General features: G+C 39.7%; 1 protein-coding gene across 4 annotated transcripts in view; it reads left to right on the forward strand.

Moving 5' to 3' along the window:
* Positions 1-12,468, forward strand: part of SLC38A1 (solute carrier family 38 member 1) — a 74,181-nt gene that overhangs the window by 17,456 nt on the left and 44,257 nt on the right. For all 4 annotated transcript variants that reach the window (XR_008681730.2, XM_055394472.2, XM_055394471.2 and 1 more), the window contains 3 exons: positions 1,360-1,577; positions 10,679-10,754; positions 11,043-11,158. Coding sequence is in view for 3 of the 4 variants with exons in the window: in XM_055394472.2 (XP_055250447.2) it covers positions 1,456-1,577; positions 10,679-10,754; positions 11,043-11,158 (314 nt within the window). In the remaining variant the exon portion in view is untranslated. The remainder of the gene's footprint in view (positions 1-1,359; positions 1,578-10,678; positions 10,755-11,042; positions 11,159-12,468) is intronic.

Here is a 12,468-nt window from a genome sequence, read left to right on the forward strand (position 1 = left end):
TTGGGGCTTCCCTGATAGCTCAGTTGGTAAAGAATCCATCTGCAATGTAGGAGACCCTGGTTCGATTCCTGGGTTGGGAAGATCTGCTGGAGAAGGGATAGGATACCCACTCCAGTATTCTTGGGCTTCCCTTGTGTTTCAGCTGGTAAAGAATCCGCCTGCAATGTGGGAGACCTGAGTTCAATCCCTGGGTTGGGAAGATCCCCTGGAGAAGGGAAAGTGAAAGTCATAAAGTGAAAGTCACTCAGTCATGTCTGACTCTTTGTGACCCCATGGACTATCGAGTCAGATATGACTGAGTGACTTTCACTTTATGCTAAATCACAGTACCACACCTCTGTGGCCATCTGCTTTTTGATTTGTGATGCCGTGTGTCTGAAACTCTGTAGTGACAGTGCTCAGTTGCTAAGCCTGACTTGTGTCTGACTCTTTATGTCTTAATCTTTGTGACCCTATGGACTATAACCTGCCAGGCTCCTCTGTCCATGGAATTGCCCAGGCAAGAATACTGGAGTGAGCTGCCATTTCCTCCTCCAGGGGATCTTCCCAACTGAGGCATGGAACTCTCATCCTCTGTATCTTCTGTATTGGCAGGTGGATTCTTTACCACTGAGCCACCTGGGAAGCCTGAAACTCTTATATATTAATGGTGACCCCTTTGAAATTTAAATCACAATCATCCATGTAGGGGAAAATGTGAACTCGGAAAGTCTTTCATTTCTGTGAGGAAATATAGTTTCAGGTGGATTAACCTAAATCCCCAGAGTATGAGTTTTTAATTCCCTAATTCCCTGACATGGAGTGATTTCATTGAAGAGATTGATTTAATCTCTTGCAGTTGATGGATAAACTGTTTGCTAAATTTCAAAACACAGATTTGTCCTTTGCTGCTTGACCTCCAGGTTGGGCAGTTGATCCTGCATGATGCCATTTATTAAGGATTTGCATTTTTATTAAACTGAGATTGCTAAATCAGAGGTGCTTTTGTGTCTGTTCAGTCTGTACCCAGCTATGTGTGTGCCCTGTGGTCTGACACATTAAAACAACTGAATCGCTTTCCTTTTAAACTTACTGCTTCATAAAAGGACATCTCTATTGCCTAAAGATGACATGGTGTTTCTATAATCGTGAACATAAAGATTATGGGACATGACTCATTTTACAGTTAAAAATGTAGGGAGATTTATGAAAGACATAAAATTTACAGTCTCTATAATTTGATGTACCAAGATTGCTTTAATACATTGAATAACAAAATGTAAAAATTGTGTTATCAGTAAATTAATTATTTGTGTGTAAGTTTATTTTTAATCAGTGGTATTTGTGTGTTTAATTATTTTTCTTTGTGTTGTATTTTAGGAGTGTCAACCTTATATTTTTGTTGCTACCTGTTTGTAAATACACTCAGAAAAAGAGAATTTGGACCCATTTTTTGACGACAGGTAGTTTCTAAACATGATGCATTTCAAAAGTGGACTCGAATTAACTGAGTTGCAAAACATGACAGTGCCCGAAGATGATAACATTAGCAATGATTCCAATGATTTCACTGAAGTAGAAAATGGTCAGATAAATAGGTGAGTATTTTTCCACTTTCTCTCCAATGAAAGAAATGTGTCTAAAATATTATTCTGGTTTTTCAGTTATTCTCTTGAATTATTCATTACTAAAGTTATGCTCCATTTGAAGATGTAATTTGAATTTCATATGTGACATCTGTTGGGCATAGTCTGCAATAGCAGATGAAGCAAATAGGAAAGGAATTTATTCATCCTTTCGAATCTTTCAATTGAGTCTAATAAAAATGTATAAATACATTGGACCCCAACCAGCCCTAACTTTTCAAAAGCTTTTTGATTATGAATTAGACCAACTGTTGGAATTGAGCTGCACACCATATCTGAGTGTGCACTACAGTCATCTGGCTTCACCCACATTTTAATCAAGAAATGGTCAAAGTCGCGTTTGCCAACGTTCCCACGTTAAAAACGACAAATATGTCATTACAAGCATCATTTGTAACGTGGATTTTAAGTAATAATAACATAGAGCTAAATGCCTCTGTGAGAAACTAGAGAAATAGTACATGAAACAGAGAGAAATGAAGAGATACTGTGAATGAGGGGAGGTAGGGGGCAGATAGGAAGAATGCTGGCCTGGCAGCTGTCACCCTCAGCTGTGACCACAAGTCCTTCCAACCCTTGGGTCCTGTGTTTCTTAAGTTACAAGAGTAGGACTAAACATAAATATATATATATATATATTTTTTTTTAATGATTTGGGGCATTATCTAACCTGATTTTACTTTTTTTTAATTTATTGGAGTGTAGTTGATTTATATATTGTGTTAGTTTCTGGTGTATAACAGAGTGATTCAGTTTTACATGTGTATACATTCTTTTTCATATTGTCTTCTAGTATGGTTTATAATAGGATAGATTGAGTTTATTGATATTGAGTATGTTGATAGTTCCCTAGGCTATACAGTAGGACCTTGTTTATCCATTCTGTATATAGTAGTTTGCCCTTGCTAACCCCAAGCTCCCAGTCCTTCTTTCCCCCACCCCTTCTCATTGACAACCACAAGTCTGTTCTCTGTGTCTGGTGAGTCTGTTTGCATCTCATAGATAAGTTCACTTGTGTCATATTTTTAGATTCCACACATAAGTGATATCACATGGAATTGATCTTTCTCTGCCTGACTTACTTCCCTTGGTAGGATTATCTCTAGGTTCGTCCATGTTACTGCCAGCTTATGTGGATCCCTATCAGAAAGCTTTTCAGCTTGGGAGTTTGTGTGTGCTTTGTTTGGAGTAGAGGCCTCCTAAAAGGCCGGGAGAAAAGTGAAATATGTGGGGACTACTTACTAGAACACAGAGCATGCTGCACTTGGGAGGGCGGGGTCAAAACATTTTGTGAGCTAACCAGGCATCTCTGCAGCAATCCTTTCTGATAATCTCTGCATTCTGATACAATGCGTAATGGGGGTAGGATTGGGCTGCCCTCATTTACATACACTCAGAAGTTCCAGCACCCCCCCAACTTATTCTCTTCCTTAAATGTTCTCAGCGATCAACTCTTCAACCCAAATACTTCCTCACTACCATCCAAGTGTCATTTACCATGTAGTGATATTTCTTATTGTTGGACCCGTTGGCTTCTTTCGCCTTTTCTGCATAATTATTAAGAATAACTGCCATTTCTTGAGTGCCAGTTGTGATTATATATTACACATATCCTATAACAATCCTTACACTATCATGCAATGTATTCTTTTGCAAATAAGGAAATTTAGAAATGCAGTGTACCAATAAGAACGTGGAAGCTCAGAGAAATAAAATAACTTGCTCAAGGGCACATACAGGTCTGTAAGAAATCCATGTCTTTCTGCCCTCTTCTGCTGCCTCTGATTAAAATGCTCCAGCTTGAGTGAAAAGGATAGTTCCTACTCTCAGTTTAAACCCTGCAAAACTCTACTAGTGCTGTTTTCTGCTCTGGGTTCCTGGGGTGTTCTGTAGTCACTACTGATTTCCACTGAACAATGGATGGGACATCCGTCAGCTGTTTCACAGGTAGCAAATTTTGGGTTTGTAACAACTTCATTCCCAAATCAGTGCAAGCCTTGAGGACCTTAAAATGAGAGTCTTTTGTAATATTCAGCTCAGGCTCTGAACTTGATCTTTAAGAGTTTCACTAGGAAAAAGTATTGTTTTGGAAGTGATAACCCCTTGCAACAAGAGAAGGCACCGTTTCTCACCCCTTTGGGTGCCTGCCAAGAGACCCCACTTGCCTACTAGGCATGGGCTGTACAGACTCGTGTTTTTTGGAATTTGATTCCACTGCTGCAGATGCAGTGTGATGCATTTATTTATCTACCCTCTCTCGTTGACATGGTTTATGAATCTTGCTTCACTTCTGGCTCTAGACCAATAAAAATTAAAAATAACATATTACAGCATGAAGCCAAAAAGGTAAATAAATATCAGAAAAGAGCCCCCACCCCCCAAGATTTCTGCAAAACTACACCTGAGTACCTCTGACCTTTTGGTAGCTCTTTCACATTGGTAGGAAGAAGGTAGGCCTGATTATATGAATCTAAGAGAATCCTCTCCCCAAACAGTGAACTTCTGGGTAACAGTGCATCTTTGTAAGGAAGCTAGAGAAAATGTTGAAAGCAAATGTTGAACCCTGATTACCTGGCATCCAGCTGATAGCCTTGTCTGGAAACTTCTCTCCCTAGGATACTTTAAGAAGCATTTTTTTAAAAGTTTAGTTAAAAATAGAGTAGAGCCCTTTGGGTATTAGGACTCCTGCCCTTCTTCCAGTTCAGTTGTTTTATTTCATGCCCTAATTTTTGGGGTGGTAGTCATAGAAGTTGTGCCCGACTCTCTTGTGATCCCAAGGACTGTAGCCTTCCAGGCTCCACTGTCCATGGAATTCTTCAGGCAAGAGTACTGGAGTGGGAACCCATTCCCTTCTCCAGGGGATCTTCCCTACTCAGGAATGGAACCTGGGTTTTCTGCCTTACAGGAGAGTTCTTTACAGTCTGAGCCAGACAGCAGACACCCTGCAGTCATAGAAGTCTACCCCTGGAACAGCAAAACCTTTCAAAATGTCCACTGGGCCAGTATTGCTGACACTTTAGTGTGCATATGAAACACCTGGAGAACTTGTTAACGTGCAGATTCTGACTCAGTAGCTCTGGAACTGGGCTTGAAGTTCTGACTTCCTGCAAGCTCCCAGGTGATGCCCTTACAACTGATCCATGGAGCACATTTTGAGTAAGGAACTCTAGACACTCCTCTAGATGTGATCTTCTGGAGAGAAGGAACCATCTTAACCCTCTTTATATCTCTTATACCTTGTTATGATACTATAATGGTGCCCGGTACAGGGCAAATATCTCCAAGTATTTGTTAAATGAAGGAGACAGAGACAGACAGACAGAGGTGTTAAGTACGTGGTTTGAATTTCAACTTTTATTGAGCGCTGGCTCTATCCATAGGTCTTGTGTGATCTCGTGCTTTGAGCCTTAGTTCCATCTCTATAACACAAGCATGAAAATAATACCTGGCCTCCTGGGATTGCTGGGGAATAATAAACACAATGCTGTTTGTAGGTTAAGGACTCAAGCTGTACTATCAGCCAGCTTAAGTTCAAATCCTGGCTCAATGGGTTAGTCATTAGGAATGTAACTTTAGTCAAGTTACTTAATTTCCCTAAAACGGAGCTAATTATTGTGAAAAGAGATGAGAAAACTCCTATAAAGTACTTGGCACAGGGTCTGGCAAGATATGGGAATGTCTCTAACAAAAGTACAGACCTCTTTCTTTGGCAAGCACATCTTTCTTCTCCACCCAAGGATTAACAAAACTGTTTTAGGTTTGAGGTGATTGTTGGTTATCGTTATCCTAAAGTTGTTGAAATATTCATAGATGATACTAGCTGTATCCAGGCAAATACTCACATATTTTAATATTTATATACTGTTATTCTCATCTCCATATATAGTTATTGTTGTTATGACCCAGGAAGCTTGTAACAAAATTTGGAGAGTCTCTCCTTAAGATTTTCCTTAATGAGAAACTCTGTCACTACACACTTGCATCAGCCTTTTTTCTCTTGGTCCCTTATCTCTCAGAGTTGATGAACTACGTTTGTATTGTTGGGAGGACTCTTGAAAAGTTATCACTTCTTTTCTTCTAATGTCTTTTCTGTACCTTTGGGAAAAAGAGGCCATAACTTTTCCTTATATTCAGTTTTCATGTCGGAAAATTCTTCCCTTGCTTTAATCGCTCCTGCTACAGCAGAAGTCTGTTTTCTCCTATTTTCAGTAGAGTTTATCCACCAAATAAGGCTTTGTTCACCTCTCAGTATTCTCTTTAAATACCTACTGTTTCTTTAATTCTTTCATGTTTTCCAGTCTCTTTCATACATGCTTTCTTCCTCCTTTTCTCTTTCCTTCATATAGAATGTAGTGTTGCAGGGGAGGAGCTAGGAAAGGTTATTTAAGTTCAGCTATTCATCTCTTTTGTGTTATAAATCCTCCAGTGAAACACTCTAATCTAGTAAGAACCTGATTGGTGGAGATTAAAATAGGAAGATTATTTTCCCATTGTACACCCCATCCTTTACTGGATTGTTGTTGTTGGTTTATTTTTGGTTTTAAATAACTGCTCTATATTGCTTGCCTCCTTCACATACCTCAGTATAATGCCTACATCCTTTTTTAAGGCTTTGTCTATTGACGGTCAGCATGACAGCCACTGTAGATTTTTGTTTTGTTTTGTTCACAGAACAGTTGCCTACCTAAGAGTTGATCGAATTCTGCTTTATGGGTACAGACCGACCCAGCGAAAACTCTTTCTTAATAATACTCTTATCATCCTGAGACCACATGTCAAAGACACCTTCTCCAATAGCCCATTTTTAAGTCAATAAAGAGGTCTTTGCCAGAGGTCAGTGCTTTTTTAACAGGCAATTGCATTTTTTAAATGGTGAGATAACAGAAACTTGTGATAAGCTGCTGACCTAGTTATTGTAAATGGACTTTTCCATCACCAAAAAAGATTGTTTTTGTTGTATGTGTGTGTGTGTGTGTGTGTGTTTAAGTTTGCAGCAATACAAAGCAAAGATTGAAAAATCAAAGAGAAAAAAAGTGAAAACACCATAAAGAAAATACAGAGGCTTTCTTTGAGTACTTCATTCTTATCGAGCAAGATTTCCCTGTAGCCTAAGCCAGTCTAGTTCCTCAGTGGAAGAAGAACCTTAGGTTTATGGAGGGTTCCTCTGAATTACTGAGCGGGGCAGGTCCATAGAAGAAGGAGCTAGAACATGATGCCACCACTCTGAATGCAAGATTAGTGCTTAGTGCCACAGAAAAATCGTAAATAGGTCAGAGTCAGAAGAGTCCGTTTAAAGAGTATCCAGCACACACACGGAGGATGAGGGTCATGCACCAGGCAGGAAAACACTGCCTTAGAGGAGGATGGAGGGTCTGTTGAGGGGAGAGTGCATTCCTAGTGGTACTGTTTTTGTCTCTATTCTCCGAATGCTCTGGTCTTATCTCTATCCTCACGGCCTCTTGGGAATACCATTTGGAAGAGCAGGGGGAGCTAAGATTGAACAGCGAGGCCAAATCAAATTCAGCAGTACCTGGAATTTGCAGGCCAAGCAATTTGTACCGAAAACTTTTTCAGTAGGAGAGCTAGTAAAGATTTTTGGGAAAACCTATTAAGCTTGGCTGGATAAAGTAGACAGAAAGAGGCAGAATCGGGAAGCACTTGAGGCCCAATGTGTTTTAATAAGCTTTCTCAGGGTTGCTCATCACTTGCAGCTCTGCAAGTCCCTTGCATTATTTTCCTCCTGTGGAAGCGTTGCAGCAGGGAGCTCGCAGGCATGCAGGGGCCTCTTCTTCCTCCCCTTCTGTTGCAGCCTCTGACCCTGCGGAATGCCCCTGCATCCTGGTGCCTTGACCCATTTTTCTCTGTCAGCTTTCTGCCCCGAGTCTGGGGTGCACAGGCAGGCCAGGAGCTTAGATCTGCCGCAACAGGAGACTTATTGGTGTCTGGTTTAGTTACTTTGAAAATGTTGGGGATTTTCCCCTTTATTTAAAAATAATGAAAATTCTCTTTGGAAAGCAAGTCCCTCTACAAGAAAGGCAAACGGGACCTTCTGGATAATGATTTGGCAGTCTTAAGTTGGTTGTTAAAATTAATCTGATTACATGCAGTCTTTTATTTATTAGCAGCACTCAATATGAGTCCATTTCAGTTTGGCAAGTCCAGCACCCCCGTTTCCTTGGGCTGCCAGGATGAAAAGGAAGGTTGGTCACCCTTGTCCCTCTCCAGCCAGATCTGTAAACCTCAGTTCTGTGGAAAGATTTTAAATGTTAAGGGTAAAAGAAGGGCCAGGGTTCGAGTGCTGTCAGATGGGTCGCCAGAGAAGTGGCTTTCATTATGTCTTTCTCTTGCTAAGACCCTGCCATACTATTTCCCAGACTTCAGCCTTTAAGATTCCTCTGGCTAATCCCACCCAATAATGGTTTTTCCTTTTCTGCCTTCCTTATCTCATCTCCGTTTTGCATGCTCTGATGTTCCTATTCTGGTGTTTTGTTCTGTTGTTGTCGTTCAGTCGCTATGTTGTCGTTAAGTCGTGTCCAACTCTTTGTGACCCATGGACTGCAGCGTGCTAGGCTTCCCTGTCCTTTACTATCAGAGTTGACTCAAACTTACATCCATTGAGTCAGTGATGCCATCCAGAATTCTCATCCTCTGCCTCCCCCTTCTCCTGCCCTCAATCTTTCCCAGTATCAGGGTCTTTTCCAATGAGTTGGCTCTTTGCATCAGGTTAGCAAAGTATTGGAGCTTCAGCTTCAGCGTCAGTCCCTCCAGTGAACTGGTTTGATCTCCTTGCTGTCCAAGGGACTCTCAAGGGTCTTCTCCAGGACCACAATTTGAAAGCATCAATTCTTCTGCACTCAGCCTTCTTTATGGTCTCACATCCATAAGGACTACAAGAAATGCTCCTCAACTGGAACGTCACCTCCTGTATTTCAGGAGACCAAGGTTTTCTTCACTTCCTTTTCATTTCTGACAGTCACTGGACAGGTCCTAGGCAAATGCAGATGCTGAAGGAAATAAACCACAGGTTTGTGTTGCTCATACCAGGTGGTGGCCTTTGGTTTATCCAGCTGGAAAAAGCAAACCTGAAGAATATGGATTCAAGATGAAAGAGGTAGATAAATAAGACCAACATTGATGATATATATCTTTCATTAAAAAATGGTTTATTGTGAAATAAACTTTGTTCAGAAAAGCATCTGAAAATGTATATTTCAAAAATACATGCTTCTTTAAAATAGTCTAGTTCAAGTGTCTTTATATTTATTAGTGAAAAATTCATGGATTAGTTCTTACTAAAACTAGATAATTAAATTTCCAGAAAAGCCAAAAAAATTTCCTAACATGTTTTACTATTACATGTAGCAGTTTACCTATGGATAGACTTTTCCTTGACAATAGCACTTCTTTTTTTAATGGGAAATTTTTTAAAGTAGAAATTTAGGCCATAAAGTTCTAATGTTAATCCCAATAATATATTTGCTGGTTCTTAGAGCATTCTGATTGCCTCCTTCTTTATGTTTTGTGTATACTTGACTCTACTCAGCCTGTCTGAATCTTCCCCAGATTCAGAAAGTGTTCCTTTCATTTTGTGCATGGAGCTGTACTGATATTTTACATGTGCTCTCATTTAACTGTCCCAGTAACACTGTGAGATAATGCAATAGTGTCATTCCCATTTCACAGATGAGGAAACTGGGCTAGCATACTCAAGCCCTCAGAACAAGCAAGGATTGAACTCAAGTTCTGAATCCCTTTAAGCCCTAGCTCTGCCCCGACCATGGACCATATGCCCCTCCTCCTCTGCCTAATTTCCTCGTCTGAACTCCTTATGACACACCTCCATGCCTCCCACATTGCCCGTATATAAGCAGGTGCTAAAGTAATGTTTCATGGGAAAAGAGTTATTTTCCATTTTTGCAGAGGTGAGAGGAGGGAATTCCTGTGCAATAACTTTGTACTCCAAGAATGTGAGCTTATAAAGAGTCCTGTCTCCAGTATTCTTCTTAAACGCCAGCCTTATAGTATTTTTGACATTATCTAATGTTCCGTTAGAGAAAAATCTATATAAAAGTTAACTTGCATTGCATATAGTGTTTTAATTTATTGGTATTAAAATTACTCAAAATCTATAGTTCTTTTTGACTTAGAGTTGTCTTTTGTTTCCTCTCAAGATGAGCATCTACTGTTTGCATTGTTTGGTTCTAAGTAGAGTGAGGGATATAAAAAGGAATGAGGCAAAGCGTCTGCCCTTGGAGCACTTTTAGTTTATTAGCTAAAACAAGAATGTGAGCAACTAATCCTGACAAAAATTAAAAGCAGCCATGAAATTAAAAGATGCTTGCTCCTTGGAAGAAAAGCTATGACAAATCTAGACAGTGTATTAAAAAGCAGAGACATCACTTTACTGACAAAGGTCCATAATGTCAAAGCTATGGTTTTTCCAGTAGTCATATATGGATGTGAAAGTTGGACCATAAAGAAGGCTGAGCACTGAAGAATTGATGCTTTTGAATTGTGGTGCTTGAGAAGACTCTTGAGTGTCCCTCGGGCAGCAAAGAGATCAAGCCAGTCAATCCTAAAGGAAATCAAGCCTGAATATTCATTGGAAGGACTGATTCTGAAGCTGAAGTTCCAGTACTTTGGCCACCTGATGCAAAGAGCTGACTTATTGGAAAAGACTCTGATGCTGGGAAAGATTGAGGGCAGGAGGAGAAGGGAACAACAGAGCATGAGATGGTTGGATGGCATCACCAACTCAATGCGTATGAGTTTGAGCAAACTCCAAGAGATAGTGAAGGACAGGGAAGCCTAGTGTGCTGCAGTCCATGGGGTCACAAAGAATGGGACACAACTTAGCGACTGAACAACAAGAACAATCCTGACCAAAAACAAAACACAAGTCAGTGAGAGCAGTTGGATAAGACTATAAACTCTTAGATAACTGATTGATGACTTTTCATGCATGATGTTTTGGTAAATAATAAATCATTCAATCATGATATTAAGCTCCAAGTCATTATAATGAGATTAAATCATTATGCCTCTCTTTACAGCAAGTTTATTTCTGATCGTGAAAGTAGAAGAAGTCTCACGAACAGCCACTTGGAAAAGAAGAAATGTGATGACTATGTAAGTGTCATTTTAATAAAGTTTGCTTAGTTTTAAAATTATAATAATTGCAACAGATGTTTTTAATTCATCCAGCATAGTACCAAAAGCATAGCTATTTACTTACCAAGACATTCCTCGGAGCCTGTGTATTCTCTCCTGAAACCCATTTGAAAAAATAACTAGACCACGAAGAAAGAATTCCTTGAGTTTCATTTCCCTGTTGGTTCCTGATAGTGCTTTAAAGGCTTTGGAGTGATGATCTTTCTGGAGGACTGTTTTGTTTAGTGTGACTGTGTCTCTGTTCAGATTCCAGGAACAACCTCCTTGGGCATGTCTGTTTTTAACCTAAGCAACGCCATTATGGGCAGTGGGATTTTAGGACTCGCCTTTGCCCTGGCAAACACTGGAATCCTACTTTTTCTGTGAGTGTTGACAGCCATACTTTCCATTTAAAAAGTGCATTTTCTGTAGGTTTCTGTTCATACCCACAAGAGACTGAAAATATTTTTAAATGGTTCTTATTGCTTTTTATGTTTTACTAGGGTGACTGCGTTTTAGTGCATACTTTTGTATTGTTTGAATGGTTTTTTCCCAAGAGGCACCTAATGTTTGTACACCTAAGAAGATAGAAAATCGTTTTATTAATCAAAAATACCAAAATAAGTACTTGTGAAAAGGATAAAAGATTTGAAAATAGCACTTGTATTTTTGGACTCTTGGCTTGTCACTTTAAATCTCAGCTAAATGGTGAAAATATTAAGAGGTGTTTAATCCATCCAGCCACCACTTTGGTATTTGAATTGCTGTAGGATATGAACTATATCCAAAGGTAACTGCAAATTTGTTTGTAAGAAATATTCAAGAAGCACAGAAGTTTTCAGTGTTTTAAAGATGAGAAAATAGGGTGTACTTTCCCCCTGAGATTCAGTGAAAAGAAAATGATGAGTTTTCTTTCACAATAAGTTCATCTCAGACGGTTGAAGACTTTCTGCAAATGTACAGAGGGCTTAATTTCAGTTGGAATGGGATGGCAGGTCATAGGAATCATCATTTATACCAGGAATATTCCTACCCAATCTGATTCCCCTCTCGCATCTCAAAGGAGTATCAGTGGTGTTTTGCCTGATGAGTCTAGTACACAATGCTCTTCTCCAGGGATCTTGTCTTTTTGCCCCTGGCGACACTCCCACTCTTCATTGGGTTTGCCCAGTTGTTGTATCCATCATTGTTGTATCCATCATTTCTTTGGGAGCAGTTCCGAAAAGACCACTAACCCTGAAAATTGTGTTTATTTCTTTAGAAAAACTTAGAAAACTGTGGCAGAAGTACATTGCTACCCATCCCACTACTCAGGCATCAGAAATGCCCATCCAGGCTGTGCTATAGGAATTCATATTCTTCCTTTTGTGTGTAAACCCATTAAAGGTGTCCTTCCTAGAATCAGAGCAACTCTGGGTAGGACCGTGAATCTAATATGTTGCCTTCCCTTTGGCAGCCTAATTCAGGAAACCCTCTTCTCTTTATTGCCCAGACTAAATCTTCCTAGGTGGTCTTTCTGTGTATGTATATCTTGAGCCAAATGCCAAGTTTTAAAATGACAGAAGTTGAACAAAATGTTTCTATGGTGATTTTTTTTTTTTTTTGTATATGTGAAACTCTGACCCTGTGAGGATACCATAGATGGAGTTTGAGTAGCTGCACTTGTGATTTTCAGTGCATTGACATGAAACAC

This window comes from Moschus berezovskii, chromosome 6 (genome assembly GCF_049115385.1).
Source record: "Moschus berezovskii isolate FMDL1 chromosome 6, NW_MosBer_1.0, whole genome shotgun sequence".
NCBI classification, from domain to species: Eukaryota; Metazoa; Chordata; class Mammalia; order Artiodactyla; family Moschidae; genus Moschus; species Moschus berezovskii.